At 49.6% G+C, this 24,853-nt stretch overlaps 1 protein-coding gene and 1 non-coding gene across 6 annotated transcripts in view; both read left to right on the top strand.

The window, feature by feature from the left end:
- GOLGA1 (golgin A1) overlaps nt 1-24,853 on the top strand; it is a 64,462-nt gene that overhangs the window by 38,651 nt on the left and 958 nt on the right. For 4 of the 5 annotated variants that reach the window (XM_063697021.1, XM_004048597.5, XM_019033447.3 and 1 more), the window contains 11 exons: nt 1,901-1,996; nt 2,972-3,121; nt 3,810-3,905; nt 12,255-12,344; nt 13,197-13,299; nt 13,430-13,590; nt 14,339-14,482; nt 20,190-20,249; nt 20,805-20,975; nt 21,502-21,588; nt 22,149-24,400. In XM_063697021.1, the coding sequence (XP_063553091.1) occupies nt 1,901-1,996; nt 2,972-3,121; nt 3,810-3,905; nt 12,255-12,344; nt 13,197-13,299; nt 13,430-13,590; nt 14,339-14,482; nt 20,190-20,249; nt 20,805-20,975; nt 21,502-21,588; nt 22,149-22,229 (1,239 nt within the window). In that variant the 3' untranslated portion in view covers nt 22,230-24,400. Of the gene's footprint in view, nt 1-1,900; nt 1,997-2,971; nt 3,122-3,809; nt 3,906-12,254; nt 12,345-13,196; nt 13,300-13,429; nt 13,591-14,338; nt 14,483-20,189; nt 20,250-20,804; nt 20,976-21,501; nt 21,589-22,148; nt 24,401-24,853 lie in introns of those variants that run through there. The other variant, XR_010130420.1, reaches the window with a different exon arrangement.
- Nucleotides 15,192-15,330, top strand: LOC115935938 (U4 spliceosomal RNA). Its single transcript, XR_004071522.2, has one exon. It is a non-coding gene; the product is annotated as a U4 spliceosomal RNA (small nuclear RNA).

Genomic DNA, 24,853 nt, shown 5'->3' with positions numbered 1-24,853 from the left:
GCTGCATACAGCCTTCCTTGTGCTTATGTTTAATAATAAAGCTCCCCAGCCAGGCGCGGTGAGTCACACCTGTAATCCCAGTACTTTGGGAGGCCAAGGCAGGTGGATCACGAGGTCAGGAGATCGAGACCATCCTGGCTAACACAGTGAAACCCCGTTTCTACTAAAAAATAGAAAAAATTAGCTGGGTATGGTGGCAGTTGCCTGTAGTCCCAGCTACTCAGGAGGCTGAGGCAGGAGAATGGTGTGAACCCGGGAGGTGGAGCTTGCAGTGAGCCGAGATCGTGCCACTGCACTCCAGCCTGGGCGACAGAGCGAGACTCCGTCTCAAAAATAATAATAATAATAAAGCTCCCCAAGGCCAGACCTTATTCAGTAAATAAGAAGGCTTTCTAAGAGAAATTCATAGATGTAGCTTGAATCTGGTAAAACTGCCATCTTGGAGAGCCAAGTGCAACTCAGTACTAGACAGTGAGTCCCTGAGGGCCAGTCTACATCTGTCCCACTCACGGCACTGGCCTCGTGCCCAGGTGCAGTTCCTGGTATGGAGTCAGTCTTGCTCAGTATTTGTGGAATGAGTAAATCCTGAATTTGTATTGTGAACAGTAATTCCACTTCAAGGAATCTGTCCTAAGGAAGTGATTCAAACCAGTTAAAAAAATACTGTGTGTCCTGGCCAACATGGTGAAACCCCGTCTCTATTAAAAATACAAAAATTAGCAACCAGGTGCGGTGGCTCATGCCTGTAATCGCAGCACTTTGGGAGGCCGAGGCGGGCGGATCACGAGGTCAGCAGATCGAGACCATCCTGGCTAACATGGTGAAACCCTGTCTGTACTAAAAATACAAAAGATTAGCTGGGTGTGGTGGCATGTGCCTGTAGTCCCAGCTACTCAGGAGGCTGAGGTAGGAGAATCACTTGAACTCAGGAGGTGGAGGTTACAGTGAGCCAAGATTGCGCCTCTGCACTCCAGCCTGGGCAACAGAGTGAGACTCCATCTCAAAAAAAAAAAAAAAAAATAGCTGGGCATGGTGGCGTGCGCTTGTAGTCCCAGCTACCCAGGAGGCTGAGGCAGGAGAATTGCTTGAACCCAGCAGGCGGAGGTTGCAGTGAGCTGAGATCACGCCACTGCACTCCAGCCTGATGACAGAGTGACACTCCATCTCAAAAAAAAAAACAGGCCGGGCATGGTGGCTCATGCCTGTAGCCCCAGCACTTTGGGAGGCTAAGGCAGGTGGATCACGAGGTCAGGAGACCAAGACCATCCTGGCTAGCATGGTGAAACCCTGTCTGTACTAAAAATACAAAAAATTAGCTGGGCATGGTAGCGGACACCTGTAGTCCCAGCTACTCAGAAGGCTGAGGCAGGAGAATGGCGTGAACCCGGGAGGCGGAGCTTGCAGTGAGTGGAGATCATGCCACTGCACTCCAGCCTGGGTGACAGAGCAAGACTCCGTCTCAAAAAAAAAAAAAAAATACTGTGTGAAGATGTTAATTGCTGCATTCTTTTAGATGGGAAAAACAGAAAGCCTAAGTAGCCAGCACAGTAGGCAAATGGGTCAGTAAATTACAAAACACTCTTGAGGAAATAATAATCTGAGGTCTAAAGATTACATAGAGACAGAAGGACATTTAAGAGTAGGGAAAAGATACAAAGTTTTACATTGTCCTATTAAAACTTTATATAAAGCTATAAACAAAAGTCATTAAAAGAGAGTTTAAGAAAATACGTTAGAATGCTAGTGTTTTATAATGGTAGACTTATGCAGTATCTTTTTTCTCAGGTTACATTTTTCTATAATGTACCTGTTTTATTTAAATCGCTTTGCATTTTAAAGCCATTTGTTACCACTCTTCAGCTTCTTGTGAACAGAAAGAATGCTTCTGCTTCCCTCTCAGGTGAGAGAACTGGAGCAGACCTTGCAGGCCTCTGAGGAGCAGCTCCAACAGAGCAAGGGCATTGTGGCTGCCCAGGAAGCTCAGATACAGGAGCTCGTAAGTGCTTATTGGAGCTGCTGCATTCCAGGCCCTTAATGCTTTCTCTCCAGGCCTTTGCAGATGCGTCAAACTCATTCCCAACTTCGGCAACGGTACCTGGACCTGCCCATAGATACAGTTCTTGTGCTGGATGTGAGCAGGCCAGCAGCAGGGGGTGGAGGGAGTCAGGACCTACTGGTGGGCCTGAGTTACCTGGGAGGTGCACCAGCAGCTCCTTTCCACCTTACATCCCACCTTCTGGTCCAGCCTGGTCCTGGGGCTGTCAGAGGTGGCAGCTCCGCTAGGAGTCAAGCCTCAACTTGCAATCAGGGGCGGGGAGAACAAGCCCAGACTCTGGGGAGAGGATGGCCTGTGATGACAGGCCAAGCGTGGTGTGGAGTTAGAAGATAGGGAAATCAAACCAGCCAGCGTCTATTTCATATTCGCCATGTCCCAGGCACTGTGCTCAGTGCTATGCACGTGTTTTCGTTTAGTCCTTGCAGGAGACCTGAGAATTATGCACTGTCATCCTCATCCTGTAGACAAGGCAAGCTCAGAAAGATTGGCTCAGTAGCCCACAGGCTCGCAGCCAGTAAATGGCAGAATCCACATCTTTCTCGTGTCAAAGCCCTGTTCTTCATTGCTGTATTGTACTGCCTCCCCAGTATAATTTCTCCCCAGGGAAAGCCGCAGCCACTGAGGCAACACTGAGTAGTGTGAAGGAGGCCTGTGTCTAAGGGCTGGCTGGTGCCCAGAGCTGTCCCCACACACCTTGAGGATGGAGTGTTGACATCAAGACTCCATCTTCTGGACAGGCCAGGGTCCAGGAGCAACAGGCAGAGCCTGCAGGGGGGACCTCAGCAACGCCAGGGGGGATGGGGTCAGGAGAGAGTTGTTTCTGTTGGATACTCATCTTCTCACCTAGGGCCAGACTAAGATCCCCCACTGGAAACCATTGTCACCCTGACTGACCGTCCTTTGGTCTCCCCGCAGGCTGCCGCCAACCAGGAGAGCAGCCATGTGCAGCAGCAGGCCCTTGCTCTGGAGCAGCAGTTCTTGGAGCGCACCCAGGCGCTAGAAGCCCAGATCGTGGCCCTGGAGAGAGCGCGGGCAGCTGACCAGACCACCGCAGAGCAAGGGATGGTGAGTGAAGAGCTAAGAGAGGGTGGGCCCAGGAGCACCAGGGTCCCGCACAGCGAAGTCAGCCTCGTGCTTGACAGTGTGGCACCGCCTCTGCACTAGGAAACCACTTTAGAAGGCAGCTTTTTTTTTGTTTGAGACAGGGTCTCACTCTGTCACCCAGGCTGGAGTACAGTGGCGTGATTACAGCTAACTGCAGCCTCGACCTCTCAGACTCAAGTGATCCTGCCACCTCAGCCTCCCAAGTAGCTGGGACTACAGGCGTGCACCACCACAGCCAGCTAATTTTTTAACTTTTTGGAGAGACAAGATCTCATTATGTTGCCCAGGCTGGTCTTGAACGCCTAGGCTCAAGGGATCTGCCCACCTCAGCCTCCCAAAGTGCTGGAATTATAGGCATGAGCCACCGCACCCAGCAGAGAGCAGTTCTTATCTTTCCAGAGACACCTGCTCATGAGACTGGATGTAAAAAGGCTGCTTTTTATAAAACTCAAAACAGATGGGTTTTCTTTTTCCTTGGAGTTTCCACAGAGACTTCCTACTTTCTGACCAGTCCCCTCTGCTTCTTCCCATTGGCTTTTAAAATGTATATTGTTCCTCCCTATGCCTTCTTCCTGGTCCATGCTCCCTGCACCCAGGGAAATATGGTAGTGAAGACTTTTCTTTTATATATGTTCTTCTGAATTGGCAGAGACAACTGGAGCAAGAAAATGCAGCCCTTAAAGAAAGCAGGAATGAATATGAACGTTCTTTACAAAATCACCAATTTGAACTAAAGAAGCTGAAGGTATTTATCTAATTGAATCAAAGTTTCATAAAAGTGTTCATGTTTTCTACATGTATATTTACAGTGCCCCACTTCTCATACTTACAGTACAGGAGGAGGAGAATTAGCATTTGTTCAATAGTTCTGTTAGGCATCGGCCAAAAATTGCCACTTCATTAAGTTCTCTCAGGGATCCAGGACAGTAGGAAGAATTACATTCATTTGGCGGTTAATGTCATTGAGGTTCTGAGGGTAAACCGTTTGTGCAAGTTGCGTAGTTGGTTAGAGGTGGTGCTGGTCTGACTTCACCCTACCACAGAGGCCAGCCCTTCCTCTGTGGAATCAACAGCTGCTTGAAAGTCATGCTGTCAAAACACTGCTCTTGCTGATATTTCCAGGGAGACCTTAAAGCAAGGCCTTAAAAGATGATAAGGACCTTTGTTTTGCTTGTTTATATCAGGGACCATGTACAGAAATGAAGAAACAATCTGCTGGATTGTTAAACTTTCTCTTCTGCAAACTTGGAGCTTTAATCAGATGATGCCTCTTTCATTCCCTAAACATAACTGGATAAAAAGGAGGAAAGATTCTGTCACTTTCTTATATGCCCCCAGACTCCCGTGGCCCCTTTCAAAGCACCTTGGATAATGGGACATTATAGTACCTGCCCAGCTTGGTCATGACTCAAAGATCTTATTGATCCCTTGGCAGCAATCTTCTCTGAGAGTGTCCATAGATGAATGCCTGCACCTAGTAAGCTTCCAGTAATCAGATCTGATGAGTGACATAGGTACTAATGTAGTAGCATTGCATCGTGAGAAGCATGGACTTTGGAGTCAGATTTTTTTTTTTTTTTTTGAGACGGAGTCTTGCTTTGTCGCCCAGGCTGGAGTGCAGTGGCACGATCTTGGCTCACTGCAAGCTCCACCTCCTGGGTTCACGCCATTCTCCTGCCTCAGCCTCCCGAGTAGCTGGGACTACAGGCGCCCACTACCACGCCTGGCTAATTTTTTGTATTTTTAGTAGAGACGGGGTTTCACCGTGTTAGCCAGGATGGTCTCGATCTCCTGACCTCGTGATCCGCCCGCCTCGGCCTCCGAAAGTGCTGGGATTACAGGCGTGAGCCACCGCGCCCGGCCGGAGTCAGATTTTTTTTTCATGCATTCCTTCAATAAACATTTGAGTTCTGTAAGTGCCAGGCATCACTGTAAGTGCTAGGATGTATTAAATAGCAATGAGCCAGTGTGGTGGCTCACGCCTGTAATCCTAGCACTTCGAGAGGCCAGGGTGGGTGGATCACCTGAGGTCAGAAGTTCGAGACCAGCCTGGCCAACATGGTAAAACCCCATCTCTACTAAAAATTCAACAATTAGCCGGGTGTGGTGGTGTGCGCCTATAATCCCAATTGGGAGGCTGAGGCAGGAGATTCACTTGAACCCGGCAGGTGGAGGCTGCAGTGAGCCAAGATCATGCCACTGCACTCCAGCCTGGGTGACAGAGTGAGACTCCGTCCCAAAAAGTAAATAAATAAAATAAAATAAATAGCAGTGGAAAAAATAGGTGAAGTTCCTTTCTTGTGGAGTTTGTAACTAGAGATGGTAACCAAGTTACAAATTAACAATAAATGCTATGAAGAAATAGAGCAGGGCAAGGACAGCCAATGGGGAGGTGGGGGAGGAGAGATCTCTTTTCCATATGGAGTTAGGGAAGGCTTTGATGCTGGCAGAAGGGCCTGCAATGTGAATATTTGAGGAGGAATATTCTAGACTGAAGAAATAACAAATACAAAGGCTCTGAGGCAGGAAAAAGCCTAGTCTGTTCAAAGAATAGCACAGAGGCCAGTGTGGCTGCAGCTAGTGGCCAGGGGAGAGCATGGCTGGTGGTGAGGGGGGACACAGGCATTAAAAAGAATCATGGGAAGCCCTGGCAGGTCTTTTTTTTCTTTTTTTGAGACAGGGTCTTGCTCTGTTGCCCAGGCTGGAGTGCAGTGGTGTGATCACAGCTCACTGCAGCCTCAACTTCCCAGGCTCAAGCAATCCTCCCACCTCAGCCTCATGAATAACTAGGACTACAGGTGTGCAAAATTTATTAATTTTTCTTTTGTAGAGACAGGGTCTTGCTATGTTAACCAGGCTGATTTTAAACTCCTGTGCTCAAGCGATCCACTCGCCTTGGCCTCCCAAAGTGCTGGGATTACAGGAATGAGCCACCGCTCCTAACCAGCTATGGCAGGTCTTAAGCAGATAAGTGATGTGAGAAGTTTTGTTTTAAAAGGATTTCTCTGGCTGCCTGTGAAGAATGTTTGGTAAGGGAGGCATGAGCAGAAGCAGGAAGACTGTTTAGGAGACTTTTTAGGAATCTAGGCCAGAAGTGACTAGCACATTAGTGGTGGACTTGGGAAGAAGTATTCAGATCAGGATTTATTTTAGAGATAGAGCTGTTTTGTTTGCTTTTTGTTTTTTGTATGTGAGACGGAGTCTCACTTTGTCGCCCAGGCTGGTGTGTAGTGGAACGATCTCGGCCTACTGTTACCTCAACCTCCTGGGTTCAAGCAGTTCTCATGCCCCACCTCCCAAGTAGCTGGGACTACAGGCACGTGCCACCATGCCTGGCTAATTTTTGTATTTTTGGTAGAGACAGGGTTTCACCATACTGGCCAGGCTGGTCTCGAACTCCTGACCTCAAGTGATCCACCTGCCTGTAATCCAAAGTGCTGGGATTACAGGTGTGAGCCACCATGCCCTGCCTGAGATGGAGCTTTTAGGACTTAGGAATGAGAGAAAAATAGGAATTGTAGATGACACCTAGGTTTGGTTTGTGTAACTCAGAGTTTCTCCACCTCAGTGCCATTGACGTTTGAGGCCGGATGGTTCTCTGTTGTAGAGGTTCTCTGTTGTGGAGGATCTCTGTTATGGAGGGTCTCTGTTGTGGATGGTTCTTTGTTGTGGGTGGTTCTGTGTTGTGGAGGGTCTCTGTTGTGGAGAGTCTCTGTTGTGGAGGGTTCTCTATTGTGGAGGGTCTCTGTTGTGGGTGGTTCTTTGTTGTGGAGGGTCTCTGTTGTGGAGGGTCTCTGTTGTGGAGGGTCTCTGTTGTGGATGGTTGTCTGTTGTGGAGGGTCTCTGTTGTGGAGAGTCTCTGTTGTGGAGGGTTCTCTGTTGTGGATGGTTGTCTGTTGTGGAGGGTCTCTGTTGTGGATGGTTGTCTGTTGTGGAGGGTCTCTGTTGTGGAGGGTCTCTGTTGTGGAGGGTCTCTGTTGTGGAGGGTCTCTGTTGTGGAGGGTCTCTGTTGTGGAGGGTCTCTGTTGTGGAGGGTCTCTGTTGTGGATGGTTGTCTGTTGTGGAGGGTCTCTGTTGTGGAGAGTCTCTGTTGTGGAGGGTTCTCTGTTGTGGATGGTTGTCTGTTGTGGAGAGTCTCTGTTGTGGAGGGTCTCTGTTGTGGGTGGTTCTTTGTTGTGGGTGGTTCTCTGTTGTGAATGATTCTTTGTTGTGGAGGGTCTCTGTTGTGGAGGGTCTCTGTTGTGGAGGGTCTCTGTTGTGGAGGGGTCTCTGTTGTGGAGGGTCTCTGTTGTGGAGGGTCTCTGTTGTGGAGGGTTCTCTGTTGTGGAGGGGTCTCTGTTGTGGAGGGTTCTCTGTTGTGGAGGGTCTCTGTTGTGGATGGTTGTCTGTTGTGGAGAGTCTCTGTTGTGGAGGGTCTCTGTTGTGGAGGGTCTCTGTTGTGGATGGTTGTCTGTTGCGGAGAGTCTCTGTTGTGGAGGGGTCTCTGTTGTGGAGGGTCTCTGTTGTGGATGGTTGTCTGTTGTGGAGGGTCTCTGTTGTGGAGGGTCTCTGTTGTGGAGGGTTCTCTGTTGTGGATGGTTGTCTGTTGTGGAGGGTCTCTGTTGTGGAGGGTTCTCTGTTGTGGATGGTTGTCTGTTGTGGAGGGGTCTCTGTTGTGGAGGGGTCTCTGTTGTGGAGGGGTCTCTGTTGTGGAGGGTTCTCTGTTGTGGAAGTTCTTTGTTGTATTTGCTGCAAATATGCATGATAAGCTGCTTAGGAGCATCTACCCACTAGATGTCAGTAGCAGCCCCACTTAGGACAACCACAGTGTCTCCAGACATTGCCAAATGTCTGGTGGGGGCAAAAGCACTGCTGGCAGAGAACCACTGGGGTAACTGAATGAATAGGGTACGTACCATTCACTGAGATGGAGGTCCTGGGAGGTATGTCAAGAGTGGATTCCATTTTGGGCATGTTGAGCTTCAGAGGCCTACCCAACAGGCATATCTAGTAGTCTGTAGGCTGACAAGTCTGGAAATTGGAGCAGATTCTGAGTAGACATATAAATTAGGAAGCCTGTGTGCCTATAGTTCCAGCTGCTTGGGAGCCCAGGAGGCGGAGATTGCAGTGTGCAAGATCGTACCACTGCACTCCAGCCTGGATGACAGAGCAAGAACCTATTTCAAACACACACACACACATACACACACACAACTTTAAATTAGGAAACCATCAATCAGCATAGCTCATAGGCAAAATTACAGCCAAATGGCTATCAATGAGTGCAGATAGAAAAGAGGCCAAAATGAAGGCCAGGGCCACACCCACAAACACAGGCTCAGAACAAAAGGAGGGGCCGACAGAGAAGACGCCAAAGGAGCCGCAGGTAGGGTAGCAGTAAAAGCAGGTGCATGTGGGGCTCTGGAAGTACAGGGCAGAAAGCGCTACAAGAAGGATTGAGTAGTGAACTCTGTCATATGCTGCCAGCTGGTCAAGAAAGGAGACAAAGAGCTGACCATTAGATTTGGCAAGACTGAGTTTGTTGGCAACGCTGGGAAGAATAGTCACCGTAGAGTCGTAGGGGATATGGTTGACGAGAGCAGGTTAAAATGAGACTAGAGAGATGCTTCCACTTGCAGTAAAGGCAAACTAGGTAATTCAGACCAGCTCACCTGAGGACTCCCAGAAAAACTGGCCAAAATAAGAGAACATCTTCTTGTAGGAGCCTACAGGACAGTGAGGAATGGCCCATCCTGCCCAGGGACGGGAGTCCAGCATGCAAAGCAGCTTTTGCCGTGGTGGTATCTGCTGATCCTGAAGAGGCTGGAAGTTTATCTAAGTTTTTCATAGTTTCTCAGAGTTAGGGGAATAAAATTTGGAGTTTAAATTTTATTAAAGCTTGGATCCAGCCTGGGAGATCCTGAAAGCTTTGGTTAGGCACACCACAGGACTACACACTAGGAGTAAGCTTGAATGGGAAGTAACCAGCACCCCATCTGCACCCCGCCCCCAGCTTTGATTGCACTAACTGAAGGACACGGGGTGGCCCAGGAAAAGCCCATTAGCTAATTTTGGATTAAAATGATCCCAGGTTATTAGTGCTCCTGGGTGACTAGAAAAAACAAAATCAAAGATAGGTAAACAAAAATACAAAACAACACAAAAGAAACAGACTCACAAGGGCTCAGATATCATATGCTTACTATGTTTAAGGAGATAAAAGACAAAATTTAAAATTTCAGCAAGATGTGGAATAGTTCTATTATTATAGTTATGATAAAAGACAGCAGTTTTAAAAAAGGAATCAAATAGAACTTTAGACCTGAAAAATAGAATAACTGAAATTAATACAATAAATTACAAAAGGACAGGAGGAAGCTTTCTGGGGGATGGGTATTTTTACTATTTTTATTAGGGTGATGGTTTCATCACAGTTCATCAAGGCATACACCTGCAGTCCCAGCTACTCAGGAGACTGGGGCAGGACGCTCTCTTGAGCCTAGAAGGTCGAGGCTGCAGTGAGCTATCATCACAAACTGGACTCCAGCCTGGGTGATAGAGCAAGAACCCATTTCCAAAAACATAAAAATTTAAATGTAAACATATAGAAAACTCTTATATGTTTACATTTAAGAAATACACTTTCTTTTTTTTTTTTGAGACGGAATTTCTCTCCTGTTGCCCAGGCTGGAGTGCAATGGCGCGATCTTGGCTCACTGCAACCTCCGCCTCCTGGGTTCAAGCGATTCTCCTGCCTTAGCCTCCTGAGTAGCTGGGATCACAGGCATGCACCACCACACTAGGCTAATTTTGTGTTTTCAGTAGAGATGGGGTTTCTCCATGTTGGTCAGGCTGGTCTCGAACTCTCACCCTCAGGTGATCCGTCCACTTTTGCCTCCCAAAGTGCTGGGATTACAGGCGTGAGCCACCATGCCCAGCCTGAAATACACTTTCAAATAACCCATAGGTCAAAGAAAAAAATCACAATGGAAATTTTAAAATATTTTGAAATAAAGTTGGGCACAGTGGCTCACACAGTGAGCTGAGATTGTGCCATTGCACTCCAGCCTGGGTGACAAGAGCAAAACTCTGTCTCAAAAAAATAATTATAATATTTTGAAATAAATGATTTTGTAAATACTATGGATCAAAATTGGTCAAGTATAACTAAAGCAGTGCATGGAAGGAAATTTCAGTCTCAGTGGCATCTCTTAGGAAGAAAGCCTGAAAATTGAGCCATGTATGCATCTCAAAAAGTCAGAAGAAGGCACAAATCAAACTCAAGGAAGAAATAACAAATATAAGCACACAAATTAATGAAATAGAAAATAAAATGGGCCCGGCTTGGTGGCTCACCCCTGTAATCCCAGCACTTTGGGAGGCCAAAGCGGATGGATCACATGAGGTCAGGAATTCAAGACCAGCCTGACCAACATGGTGAAAGTCCATCTCTACTAAAAATACAAAAATTAGCTGGGCATAGTGGCACATGCCTGTAATCTCAGCTACCTGGGAGGCTGAGGCAGGAGAATCGTTTGAACCCGGGAGTCAGAGATTGCAGTGAGCTGAGATCGTGCCATTGCACTCCAGCCTGGGCAACAAAAATGAAACTCTGTCTCAGGAATGAAGTGAAGAAGGGAGGGAGGGAGGCTGGGCGCAGTGGCTCAAACCAGTAATCCCAGCACTTTGGGAGGCCAAGGCAGGTAGATCACCTAAGGTCAGGAGTTTGAGACCAGCCTGGCCAACATGGCGAAACCCGGTCTCTACTAAAAATACAAAAATTAGCTGGGCGTGGTGGCACATGCCTGTAGTCCCAGCTACTCGGGAGAGGGAGGCAGGAGAATCATTTGAACCCAGGAGGCAGAGGCTGCAGTGAGCTGAGATTGCGCCATTGCACTCCAGCCTGGGCAACAAGAGAGAAGCTCCATCTCAAAAAAGAAAAAAAAAAACCAAAAGAATGGGACCCTCTCATAGTAGCGAGGACTGCTGAAGCTTGAGGTGGATTATTTGAAGGTGAATAAAATCGCTAAGCTCTGGGTGAGACAGATCAAGGCCATATTTAGTTTAACAGTCTACTTGTTCCATCAGCTACTGAGAAGGGTGTGCTCAATCTTCCACTACGATGGTAGATTTGTCTCTTTCTTCCTTTAGTTCTGTCTGTCTTTGCTTCATGTATTTTGAAGTGCTGCTATTAGGTGCACATATATTTAGAATTGTTTTTCTCCATCCACGCTCTTCAAAGCAGCTGTTCCCTAAGCCCATCCTGGAGAATCATCGCAGAGGCAGCCGTGCATGGGTGGCCTGGTGGGTTCTGCAAGCTGCAGGCCCTGCTTTGTGCCACAGTGAACCTGAGCAGGCACTGTCAACCCCACCTCCCACAGTGCTGGATCTTATGTGGCTCTGAGGCGCTAGCGCAGACTTTGGAGCCACAGAGACTCAGTTTTGTCTTGTCAGCCTAGCCCCTCACTAGCTGATGCTTGAAGGAATCCATTTTCCTGCAGCCTTGACCTCCTGGATACAAGCAATCCTCTCGCCTCGGCCTCCTGAGTAGCTGGCACTACAGGCATGTGACACCATGCTCGGCTAATTTTTCTTATTGTTTATAGAGACAGATCCTCACTGTGTTACCCAGGATGGTCTTGAACTCCTGGGTTCAAGCGATCCTCCCACCTCAGCCTCCTGAAGTGCTGGGATTATTGGTGTGAGCCACCGTCCCTGGTCATTACTTCTTCTTCTTTCCATAACCAATTGTTCCAGTCCCCCACTCCATTCACGTGGCCTGCGAGTCTGACTTCTTGTTCTTGGCTACTGTCCTTAGACCAGCTCTTCAGGATAGGCCCCTAGCCTTGGTGTGGGTCCTGGCGGGGGTGCTCGTGGGGCAATCGATCCTCAGTGGTGTGCCATTTCCAGAGAAGTCGGTGGGTTGCCTGCCAGGACAGCTCTGAGAGGGATACTGAGGGCATGGCAGGGAGGGGCCAGGCTGGGAGCCTGGGAAGTGGGGAGCATGTTGGTCTGGCTCTGCAAAGCCGTGCCCTGTCTGCTGGGCTTCTTGCGTGGCATACAGCTAAAAAACTGTGAACTAAGTTTTGGGGCTCAGTGGTTTTCTGCATTGTAGGAAGAATGGAGCCAAAGAGAAATTGTGAGCGTGGCCATGGCTCAAGCCCTGGAGGAGGTGCGGAAGCAAAGGGAAGAGTTCCAGCAACAGGTGGGCCCTGTTTCACGCTGAGGGGCGATGTCCCCCTGCAGTCCCACAAGCAGCAGGCCCGTCCTGCCGTGAGACTGTTGGAGAGGGCCTGTCTCTCCAGGGTAGGGTAGTAGACTCAGGACTCAGGGAATGCAGTCAGCTGTGTGGGCCCCTGTGCTCTCTAGGAAGCTGGGAGACAAATGTTATAAAGAAACTCTCACCCCATAGGATGCCCTTTTCTGATTTTTCAACTATAATTACCTGGAAAGTGGTCCATGTCCAGGGGCCTACTGGGCTCTAATTCTGTGAGGTGACCTATCATTGCCCATCTGCCCCAGAGGCCACGTAAGGTTGGGTTGAGTTTTTGCAGGAAGTATGGGAAAGGCTCCCTTGAAGGTAGACTTTGCATCTGACCCCAGAGCTTCTAGTTAAGTGGCTTTAGGCCTTTGGTAAGTCCTTAACAAATCTGAGTCTCCTCTGATGAGGACTCTAGCCTTCTACTTACACCTCTGGGAAACTATTCTATAATGAGGCAACATATATCAAATGCGTGTCTAGTGCTGGGGATGTTGCAGGCACTCAGGAAATGGAAGTTATGACAGCTTGTTGGGCTGGGCAGAATGACCACGTCTCTGGTTGACCCACTGTTGGCCAGGGGGCAGTGGGAGGCGACTGCCCCTGTGCAGGGCCCCTACCAAGGAGAATGGATTTGTGCATGTTCATAGGAGCAGAGCTTAGCTGGGGGTTTGCTCTGGGTCGTGGACTTCAGGGAGGGATTCGTGGTGTACCCTGGAGAGCGGGGAAGTGGAGATTTCTGTGGGAAGATGGAGTCACTGCTCGCAACCTTCCCTCTTGTTGATTTTTCTCTCCAAGGCAGCTAACCTGACAGCCATAATAGATGAGAAGGAACAGAATCTGCAGGGAAAAACCGAAGTGCTTCTCCAGAAAGAGCAGGAGATTCTCCAGCTGGAGCGAGGTGAGGAGTCTGTCCCTGGCTGAGCCTTCTCTCCTTTTCAGGCCCAGCATCCTGCCTTGTGACGGCCTTGCCACCAAGCAGCATGGAGTCACTGGGCTCACAGTGCCCCCTCCCCTCCTCCCCGACCTAGGTCACAACTCTGCCCTGCTGCAGATACACCAGCTGCAGGCCGAGCTGGAGGCCCTGAGGACCCTCAAGGCGGAGGAGGCTGCAGTGGTCGCGGAGCAGGAGGACCTGCTGAGGCTGCGGGGCCCGTTGCAGGCCGAAGCGCTCTCAGTGAATGAGTCGCACGTAAGTCCCAGCTGCGCCTGCATGGGTGCTACAGCAAGATGCAGGGCAGGTGCCGAGAGTGCCCCTAAGGAGGCAGCAGTGGGGACACATGGTGGACAGGACGCTCCCCTGCATGTAGGGTCCTTTCTTTGAAGTAGGGCACTTGGCCAGGCGCAGTGGCTCACGCCTGTAATCCCAGCACTTTGGGAGGCCGAGGCGGGTGGATCACGAGTTCAGGAGATCGAGACCATCCTGGCTAACACGGTGAAACCCCATCTCTACTAAAAATACAAAAAATTAGCCGGGCGTGGTGGCGGGTGCCTGTAGTCCCAGCTACTCGGGAGGCTGAGGCAGGGGAACGATGTGAACCCGGGAGGCGGAGCTTGGTGGAGCCGAGATTGCGCCACTGCACTCCAGCCTGGGTGACAGAGTGAGACTCCGTCTCAATAAATAAATAAATAGATAAATAAATAAAGTAGGGCACTCATATGGCTAGGAGGCCATGAGTCCTGAAGAGCCCATCACAGATGGCACCCCTGTCGGTAGGCAGGGGAGAGCAAGCCCCTTCATCCCAGCAAAGACTAGTCGTGTGATTAGTTGTGGGCATTGGGCATTGGATCTTCTCCAGGAATTTGCTCCCTGGCCAGTTGCCTGTTGGAGCACAACAGCCCATACCTAAGGGACGAGTCTGGCTTCCCTTCCCTGTATACCTGTGGCTTAGCTTCACCTTACCTGTCCTGGCTCTCAATTTGCTGCTACCACCTTGTAGGTGACCTCGAGGGCCATGCAGGACCCTGTGTTCCAGCTTCCAACTGCAGGAAGAACACCAAATGGTGAGGTTGGGGCCATGGATCTCACACAGCTACAGAAGGAGAAACAGGACTTGGAGCAGCAACTTCTGGAGAAAAATAAGGTGAGGATGCCTTTTGCATGGCTGTTTCTGTCTCCACCAGGTCCTCACCCTCAGGCCTAAAATGACCCAGTCCATCCTTGGAGGTTTTTGTGGTATCCCCCGCACCTCCTGGCAACCATGACCCCTCTCACCCAAAGGCCTTCCTCCTGATCTTCTGTTCCTCCTGCACTGTCCTCCTCCACACCCTCCCCAGCCCTCTTCTCCCCACCCCCTGGAGAACTGGCCAAGTGTCAGGCTTGGGCAGCTGCAAGCCTGCATGTTCCCTGCCAGCTCTGCTGTCCCCAGCCAGGCCATAGCGACAGTCCTCTTTCGTCTGTACTTCCTTTCTACAGCTGTGGAAGTAAAGCACTGATAGCTGCCTTTAAGGGTTTGTTTGGGTGGGAGGAGGGGGTTATGAAATGAAGGTATTTGTGAACCGTCCTATAAACTTTATAAACTCTCTGGTATTTGGTAGAGGCTCAATAAATGTCATGGTCCCCACCCCTCACCTTCCAGCCTTTCCACCTATATAAATGCAGGATCTCATTTAATCCTGGATCTTAAAGTGTCCTGTGAAGCTTAGTATGCCAGCCGGCTATTGCTCTGGCCTGAAATTCTGCCCCCAAATTGTGTGTGTGTTTGTGTGTGTGTGTGTGTGTGCACGTGTGTGTGTGTGTTTAGATCTTTTACAAGGGGGAAAGAGTTCATTATGTCTAATATAAAATACAGAAGCTTTGCAGCAGTGGCAGTATCGTAGCCAATGAGGTCTATCCGAGGCGCGATTATTGCCAATTGAAAAAAAAATACACACAGGAAAGTGTACAAAACAAATGTGTGTCTCAGTGAATTTACAGAAAGCAGACCCATGTAACCACCCCGATGTGAATCAGGACATTGCCAGCATCCCAGAAGCCCAGCCCCCTGGGCCCCTCCCAGCCCTGTCAGTCACTCCGATCCCAGCCCTTCTGGCAACGACTGCCTTGCTTTTTTCCCTAGTGTCACCTCAGCTCGCATTGCTCAACCCCACAGTTTCATTTTGCCTGTTTGTAAATTTCCCGTTTGTCCCCTAGGACCTCCGTCCCTTGAGCCTCTGGCCTTACCAGCTGTGCTGCCTTCCTGCCTCCTTGTTCAGCGTCGGGTCTGTGTCTGTCACGGGATCACTGCCTTCCCGACACCTGCAGTTCTCTGGCCTCTCTCCCTTTCCTCAGACTGTCCTAGCCAAGCTCTGGTTAAACTTGGGCTAAACCCAACTCTTCCCTGTTCCCTGCCTGCAGCCATGGAGGCAGACCTGGCTGGAGAGTGCCATCACCTGGGCATTCAGGTCCCCTCGAAGCTCAGGACCATGGTCCTGTGGGCAGCCCAGTGTTCCCCGCAACCCCACCTCATCCGTGGGCCTTCACGCCCCTCTGCCCCTAACCCCAACTTCATGTCTACCTTCTCTCCTCTCTTCACCTCAACCCTGCCTCACCCGCCCTGGTGCTCCCACCTCCTGCTTCTCTGAGAAGGGACGTGCCACAGCCTCTCCTCATATCCTGTTCCCCCACCTCCCCAAGCACTACGCCAGCCGCCTCCCCCTTCTTGCCTAGGTCATTTTTTCTTGGAATCGTCCCATCTACTGAGAGGTGCGCTGTTGTGCAGGCACCTTATGAAAGCCCTCGGCTCGCACCCCTTTGCCCTGCTGCCGCGGCTCTGCTCACCTGCCGTGCTGACATGTTAAAACTTTCTATATCTGCCATCTCCATTCCCACTCCTGTTCTCTCTCAACCTTTCCCCCACCACTCCACAGAAAAACACTCTTGTCAAGCTCATCAGTAACATCTGCATTGCTAAATCCAGAAGGCAGTTCCTAATTTTCCCTCTGATTGGCCTGTTGGCAGCCTTGGACAGGCGTCTCTTCCTCCTCCTGAAGCTCCCATCCATGGCCTGCTCCTTCTCCATCTCCTCTGACAGGCCAGTCTCCTTCCCACTGCCACCCGCCGTGCGCAGGGGCAGCCCTCACAGCTCTTCTCTGCACTATGCGCCCTCCTCTGCGATCTCAGCCATGCCCTGCGCAGCTGACTCCCCTCCCTACCTCCCGCCCAGACAGCTCCACGGACACTAGCCTCACAAACCTGTCTCCACGTGAGCTCTAAGGTGTCTGAAACTCAAAACATCGGAAAACACACTTCGGCTTCACTGTGCTCCCTGGCTGCCATGCCACCTTTCCCATCTCAGTAGATGGCAAAAGCCTTGGAGTTGTCCTATCTGCCTTGGTACTTTCTCCACCAGCATCCAGGCCGTTAGCAGATTCCTTCAGCACCCCCTTCACACATTTCCCAGAATCCACCACTTCACATCGCTGCCACCTGCTTCAGGTTACCATTGTCTCTTCTCTGGAAGATGGTATCAGACTTCTAACTGGTTTCCCTGGCACTCTTGTCTTAGCCCTCTGATGAAAGCCTGTCTCTGTTGATCTCTTATGAAAGCCTGAGTCCTTGCAGAGGCCCGCAAAGCCCTGTGTGGTGTGGCCCCTCATTACCCCTGCCAGCTGAGCCCCTCCTGTCCTCGTCACTCCCTCTCAGCCACAGGGGCCTCACTCCCATCAAGTACCCTCCGACCTCAGGGCCTTGGCACTTGCTGAGCCTTCCGTTTGGAAGTGCCTTTCCCTGGTCATCCTCACTTTCTTTATGCCACCCTGACCAGCCTCACCACCAGAACCCCACCCCTCACCATGCTGCCTCTTCTCCATGCCTCTTCATACCCTCTGATACACTGCGGATTTGATTATTGATTCTTTTTTTTTTTTTTTTTTTGAGACAGTCTCCCCCTGTCACCCAGACTGGAGTGCAATGGCGTGATCTTGGCTCACTGCGACCTCTGCCTCCTCGGTGCAAGCGTTTCTGTTGCCTCAACCTCCTGAGTAGCTGTGATTACAGGTGCCCACAATCACGCCTGGCTAATTTTTTTTTTTTTTTTTTTGAGATGGAGTCTCTGTCGCCAGGCTGGAGTGCAGTGGCGCGATCTCAGCTCACTGCAACCTCCGCCTCCCGGGTTCAAACAATTCTCCTCCTGCCTCAGCCTCCCAAGTAGCTGGGACTACAGGCGTGCACTACCACGCCCAGCTAATTTTTGTATTTTTAGTAGAGATGGGGTTTCACCATGTTGGCCAGGATGGTCTCGATCTCTTGACCTCGTGATCTGCCCGCCTCGGCCTCCCAAAGTGCTGGGATTACAGGCGTGAGCCACTGTGCCTGGCTTTTTTTGTATTTTTAGTAGAGACGGGGTTTTGCCATGTTGGCCAGGCTGGTCTGGAACACCTGACCTTGTGATCCGCCTGCCTTGGCTCCCAAAGTGCTGGGATTACAGGTGTGAGCCACCACACCCGGCCTGTTTATTGATTCTTTTCCCCTCGAGGGTGAACTTTTGTCTTTTTTGTTGCCGTTTCTCCAGCCCCTAGAACAGTGCAGGGACTCAGTAATTATTAGATGAATTACTGCGTGAAGAAAACCCAGGAAACCAAATAACATAAGATAAAGTGGCCAATGTACTTTTGGGGCAGTGTCCAGCCTCATGGCCAGCCAAGAGAATAGAAATCAAAGCCACAAGGTGCCATTTGACAAAACTGGGTGTGTTGGAGGTCACTTAAAACGCCTCACAGTGGAGAAGTTGGAAACACTTTTGTGGTCCTCTGACTCAGTCACTCTATCCCCAAGAGAAACAATGGGGATTCCTCGCTTGGGGAAACAAAGCTCATCCCAGCTTTGTTTAAAGTGGAAGCCCAGCCACGCAGTAAGACAGGGGCATCCCCGGGAGTTCCTGTCACATTAGACATTACAATTAGGAAAGCTGGAGGAGGCAGTGATGACTCTGATACATGAAAAATGTATTTACAATTCCAGCCACGCTGTGCAAGAATGGGGATGTGGACTGGGGGTACATGGAAGAATGCATTTTGATATATTACCATTCAGAGACTTTGAATAAATTTTTATTTAAAACCGGGCGTGGTGGCTCATGCCTGTAATTTCATCACTTTGGGAGGCCAAGGCAGGCAGATCACCTGAGGCCGGGAGTTCGAGACCAGCCTGGCCAACATGGTGAAATCCTGTCTATACTAAAATGACAAAAATTAGCTGGGCGTGGTGGCACACGCCTGTAATCCCAGCTACTCAGGAGACTGAGGTGGGAGAATTGCTTGAACCCAGGAGGCAGAGGTTGCAGAGAGCCGAGATCTTGCCACTGCACTCCAGCCTCAGGGACAGGGTAAGACTCCGTCTCAAAAAAAAAAAATTTTTTTTCCCTATATTATGAAGTTTTTAGTTGAGAAAATGTCTCAGTATGTCTAGTGAATAATGGAATGTGTATGGAATGTGTAATAAATGTAAGGCTCATAATACTATTTAAACATCAAAGAAAATAAGCCAGGCGTGGTGGCGCACAGCTGTAGTCCCAGCTACTCGGGAGGTTGAAGTGGGAGAATTGCTTGAGCCCAGGAGTTCAAAGACTGAATCCAGCCTGGGCAACATAGTGAGATGCTGTCTCTTAAAGAAAACAAAAAAGGCCGGGTGTGGTGGCTCATGCCTGTAATCCCAGCACTTTGGGAGGCCAAGGTGGGTAGACCACCTGAGGTCAGGAGTTTGAGACCAGCCTGGCCAACATGGTGAAACCCTGTCTCTACTAAAAATACAAAAATTAGCCAGGCGTGGTGGTGGGAACCAGTAATCCCAGCTACTCAGGAGGCTGAGGCAGGAGAATCGCTTGAACCCAGAAGGCAGAGGTTACAGTGAGCTGAGATTATGTCACCTGCAATCCAGCCTAGGCAACAGAGCAAGACTCCGTCTGAAAAAAATAAATAAATAAAATTAGCTGGGTGTGGTGGCACACAACTGTAATCCCAGCTACTTGGGAGGCTGAGGCAGGAGAATCGTTTGAACCCAGGAGGCGGAGGTTGCATTGAGCCGAGATTGCACCATTGCACTCCAACCTGGGCAACAAGAGTGAAACTCCATCTTAAAAAAAAAAAGAAGGAGAAGAAGAAGAAAAAAACAAAAATGAGTCGGGCATGGTGGTGCGTGCCTGTAATAGCTCCCCTAGAGCCTGAGGCAGGAGAATCACTTGAACCCAGGAGGTGGAGGTTGCAGTGAGCTGAGATCATGTCATTGCACTCCAGCCTGGGCAACAGAGCGAGACTCCATCTCAAAAAAAAAAAAAAAAATTATTTTCCAAATTATTTATCTAAAACTGGATGTTGATGAGTCATGCAGAAAAACCATGATCTTTTTAGGGTGTTCAAAATAAGCATTGCAGATTATTAATGTATTTCAAGAGAGCAGTAGTGATGAGAACGTAAGTCCTCGCCTAAGTATCCTACTTGGGGATCATAGCATAAAAATCGAATTTTGAGGGCAAAATCTATGGTCCAGAGCCTTTTCCAGCTGGGCTGTGTGTGGTGGACCAAGCCCCCGGGAAGGGATAGGCAGCGCTGGGGCACTCATGTCAACACAGAGGGACTGTGGCCCCTGTAGGACGTGGAGACTCAAGCGTGTGAAAGCAGTGGCCCAAGAGGGATGACAGCCCAACAGTCGTAGGCACAAGCATGCGACAGCTGAGCACCAGCCTCTCAGGATGACTTCTCAGGGCAGAGGCTCCTCACAGGTGTACAGGGGATCCCGTGGGATCTTCGGGTCTGTTTCCCTTGGTGAAACATGCATCTAATGATTGGCTTTCTGTGGGGTGGGGCTTGTCGCAGACCATAAAGCAGATGCAGCAGCGGATGCTGGAGCTCCGGAAGACTCTGCAGAAGGAGCTGGTGAGTACCCACACGGGAGCTGGCCCCACTTCCCAGCACTCCCCCTGCTGCCTGTGCCCGGTCCTCCTGAGGTCCCTCGCCGCCTGACTATGCTCTCTCCACCCCCTAATTAATTGCAAGGGATCGCTGGGCAATCCAACATTAGCTGGTGGGACAGCCTGCCAGCCTGCATGCACCTCTGAAGCAGCTCCATGGCCGCAGCCCTGTTCCTGCCTTCTCTGAGCCTGCATCCTCATCTGGAAGTGGAGTTGCCTGCCACGCCAGCGCAGCGAAGCTCTAACAGTGTGTGTGTGTGGCAGAGTGCTTGGCCTGATGCGGGATGCGAGCAGCTTCAGGCCCCAGGGACGTGTGTTCTTGCCATGGAAAACAGAATGTCTGAATTTCCCCAAATGATGTCACTCCCTCCTCAAGCCCACCTGGAGGTGCTTCCTTCCCAGGTGGGGCCCTTTTTGCCCTACGATAGTGATCATAGTTTGGACCAGGTGAACCTCCCGTGTGATTTTTTCCACCTGTCTCAGAGGGTTCGTTGTAGCATCTTTCCCACTGGTTTTTCAGAAAATCAGACCCGATAATGAGCTCTTCGAAGTCCGGGAGAAACCTGGACCTGAGATGGCAAACATGGCGCCTTCCGTCACGAATAACACTGACCTGACAGATGCCCGCGAGATCAACTTTGAGTACCTTAAACATGTGGTTTTAAAATTCATGTCTTGTCGCGAATCCGAGGTAAAGGGCTTTTGAGGTGTCTTTTGGGTATTGAGGCCCCGCCCTACAGTCTGTCCTGCAGGGACCCCTGCCCAGCCCCTTTCTCCCTTTTCCTCGTACATCCTGATTTGACGCCCTTGTGGTCACCCAGTCATTTCTCCTGCTGGCGTTGGCCTGTGGAGTGAGCGGCTGGCGGGAGAGGCCGTGCAGGAACTGGCTCCTGGTGGGAGACATAGGCTCCACTTCTAAATCCTGGCCTGGGTGCTGAGGCCAGAGGCCGGAAGCCGGGAACGGAATCCACCCATCGCTCCTGGGTCCTGCCAAAGGGTAGGGTAGCTGCTGGGGTAGTTCCCTTAAGCCTGCCAGGCCCCCGAGGATGCAGGGGAAGAAAGAACCTATCATTGCTGCCAAACTTCAGAGTGCCAGAGTGTCACCCACCACCTGGTCCTGCTAACCAAAGCAAGCAGGAAATGCCATGTAGCTCCCCCGACCCCACCCCGCCTCACCTTCACCAACGCCTATGGCAGCAAAACTTACTGTGTTTCAGGCTTTTCATCTTATAAAAGCTGTGTCAGTGTTGCTGAACTTTTCCCAAGAGGAGGAGAACATGCTCAAGGAAACTCTGGAATATAAGGTAGGGTTCTCTGGTCTACTGTTCCAGCTTCCAAGATATGTTGTCAATCATCCCAGCAGTAGCAGTTTAAGACCCCTTAGCCCCACACCCGAATGTAGGTACCAGCACAGCTGCATGATCAGCTTGGCTGCTTTTGGATGAACTTGATCCAAGCACTTTTTAGCGATGACATCCTTTGTGCCCAAATGTCTGTGCTGTACTTGACCAACAGGCCACGTATTTTTCAAAGCATTTTCATTGATAGCGCTTTATCGAGAGCCCCAGGTCTGGCTCAGCACTCAAATTCCAAAAGCGTCTGCATAAATGCTCTAATAGGAAAAAATACCTGCAGTTCCACTACCTTGTTCCTGTCAACTCAGTGTTTTTCTCTCATTTCCCTCCTGTACTGAGCACGGGCCTGCAGACTGGTTACTGGCACCATCTTCTTGCTCTGCTCAGAGCCAGAGGCAGGATGCGTGGGGGGCAGGAGTGACAGGCTCACGGGAGGGGAGGGGCGGTTCAGTTTCCCTGGCACCAAGTCCTGATTTGCATCTCAGAAGCCTTTTCTGTTTCAAATGCAGATGTCATGGTTTGGGTCCAAACCAGCTCCCAAGGGCAGCATCCGGCCGTCTATCTCAAACCCTCGGATACCATGGTCCTAGAGGGGACTACCCAAGGATGGAGCTCCGTGGGTTGACACTTTTTCTGTGAAAAGAACACTGACACACCAGTCTGGGTGGGTTTTTAATCACTGTAACTGCAGTATTTTGTACAAGCGTCTAAACATTGTTTACAAGACTAAGGCCCACTTCCCTGCAGGCTGACCTGAACCTCAGGGGGTAGCTGATCCTGTCATTCTGGTCACCAAACAGGAGGGTCCTGGCACTACCCAGATTTCCACAGTGCTGCTAATATCCCAGCTCCAGCCAGCACCCCGTCTGCACCTGAATCCTCTAACTTCACGTTAGCACTTACAGCTGAAGCCATCAGCATCTGGCAGGCACACCTGAGTCACCATGTAGCGATGCTACTGGAGATAGAGACGGCCCTTTGAGATGGTGCCCGGCAGGCCAAACCCACCTGCCTCTGCCAGGAACAGCCAACTCCATGGGAACTCTATGGGAGTGGCTTTTAAAAATTCAGATGAGTTAGAAGCTTTTTATCCCTTCCTCTCAAGAAAATATTCTTTCACCTTGTCTCTCAAACCACCTAGAACGTTAGAGGATCCATCTTTAAGGGCCGGTGTGGATGAATGAGGAAAATGCACCTTTCTGACAGTATCTCCACTTTACTTAAGAAAACTAGCAAATATATGAAAAGACCCTTAGTACCAAATACACTCAATTGCCTTTTTAATGAATGTACTTGTCTTGGATAGGTTGCTGGTAAACCATTTTAAACTCTTTTTTATAGCTGAAGTTCTTCACTACTATAAACATGTCTTCTGTACTATAAAATCCATTTAACTGGTGTTCTTAAAATCAGAGCGTCCAGAGGAAATTCTTCCTAAAACTAGGATTCCTGTTCCTTTGTCTTCTCACTCGCACTCTGGCACTGCTCCCTCTGAAGTGCAGTGGGATCTCGTGTGCTTTGTCTTGATTCTGTGCTGCGCTGCTGCTGGGCGATGCAGACCACCTGTCTTCTACTGAAGGACAGTCCGCTGTCTCCAGTGGGGGCAGCAGCTGTCCCCCAGCCTCGATGGAGACATTGGGGCAGTCTGCCTTGTGTGTGGAGCCACTCTCTCCCCCTCATCCCACCCCAAATACTTAAAATGACACTACACCCAGACGGCGCCCAGCTGGCTGCAGCACTTGTAGCATGCACATGACTCTGGTAGTAACCAACAAAAACTTGTTTTATGGATTCCTCGTTTACTGAGGAAAGGGAACATGCCGGTTCTGGGAAAGCCACAATATTGAATCTAAAAGGAAACCATTTATTGTTTGAAGAAAGTTTCACTGGTTAAATAAAAAACTAAATTAATAACTGGAGCTCCTAAATTTATTATCCATTATCCAGTGATGGAAAGTTGTATTTCTCAATCATGCTTAGGGCCAAAATAGATATATAAAATGTGTCACAGAAAAACACGCATTTGCAACGTTAACCTAACGAAATTTCCATGAAGAACCAAGCCAGGGCAGCATCTCCTTAGTCCCAACTCAGGCTCTCTGCCTTCCAGAGGCCCCTTCTCCAGTGACTAACCTCCTCCTTGCAGAACAGTTATCCCTTGTTTAGAACACGAATTTCCATTTACCTGGTGGGAACACAAAACAGGAGTCTCTTCTGTTCTGCAAGTTTGATGGGTAAGAGGTAGCCTTTTTTCAAAGTAGGATTTCCTTTTTCAACTGTTCCAGGAAAGAATCTCTAAGACTGGGTAGCTCACAGCCAGCCAAAGGCAGCTACATTTCCACAGAAGCCCGTCCGCTGCCTCCGTGGCTTCTCCAGCCATTGAACTGGTCCCACACGCACCCCAGGCCCCACTCCTCAGCAGTTTTAGGTGTAGCTGTGGGGCCCGTTCCTAGGTCTGTACTCACTTTAGGGAGGCTTCACTGACTAGGCTTTCCTCCTGCATGTTGAATTTCCTTCAGCTTTGAGAGGAAGAGTGGAGTAAATATTCTAAGTGATTTAATGCACTTTGACTTGTATAAAACTTTCTGTGTTAGCGACGGTATCTATAGCCCTTTATACAAGCGATGGATCTTGAGCTCTCCTTCCATGTTGTAAATAGGGATTGTATTCTTGAAAACTGCTGTAGCAAATTCATCTGTGGTGCAATACACTTTTTGATTAAAGCTCTTCAATCCAGATGCAACTACAATGGATTTTACTAGTTTGGTGTGTCAGTATTTCTTTGACTCATTAAATCTGGTATTTTGTGTCTCATATTTAACACTCCAAGGCCAACTTCAAGGGCTAGAGAATGTTTGTCTTTCAGAAAGAACCTTCCCAGACTGGATTTGGGTGAATAAATATACGTAATTTAATGAAGCCAACAGCCTCATTCTACCCCCCAAGAATTGCAGTGGTTCTGCAGAGGGACTGAGGAGGGGAGAGCTGTGGAGGGGAGGACTGTGTCACTTTGGTCAAAGTCTGCATCCAAAGGCTGTATGACCCAGAGGAGCTTCTGGAGTGTGAATGGGGCCCTAACCTTTAACAGAATGCAAGCTGCAGTTTACACGTGCTGAAAAGGAAAGAAAAGCATTTTTGCCCTTCAGAGAGGCTCTGTTATTGGTTACGGGGAACCAAATTATACCATCTATTTGCTGATTGCTCCCCATTTCTG

Source organism: Gorilla gorilla, chromosome 13 (genome assembly GCF_029281585.2).
Source record: "Gorilla gorilla gorilla isolate KB3781 chromosome 13, NHGRI_mGorGor1-v2.1_pri, whole genome shotgun sequence".
NCBI lineage: Eukaryota > Metazoa > Chordata > Mammalia > Primates > Hominidae > Gorilla > Gorilla gorilla.
The sequence above is the reverse complement of the archived record's forward strand: the minus strand, read 5'-3'. Positions and strand labels throughout refer to the sequence as shown.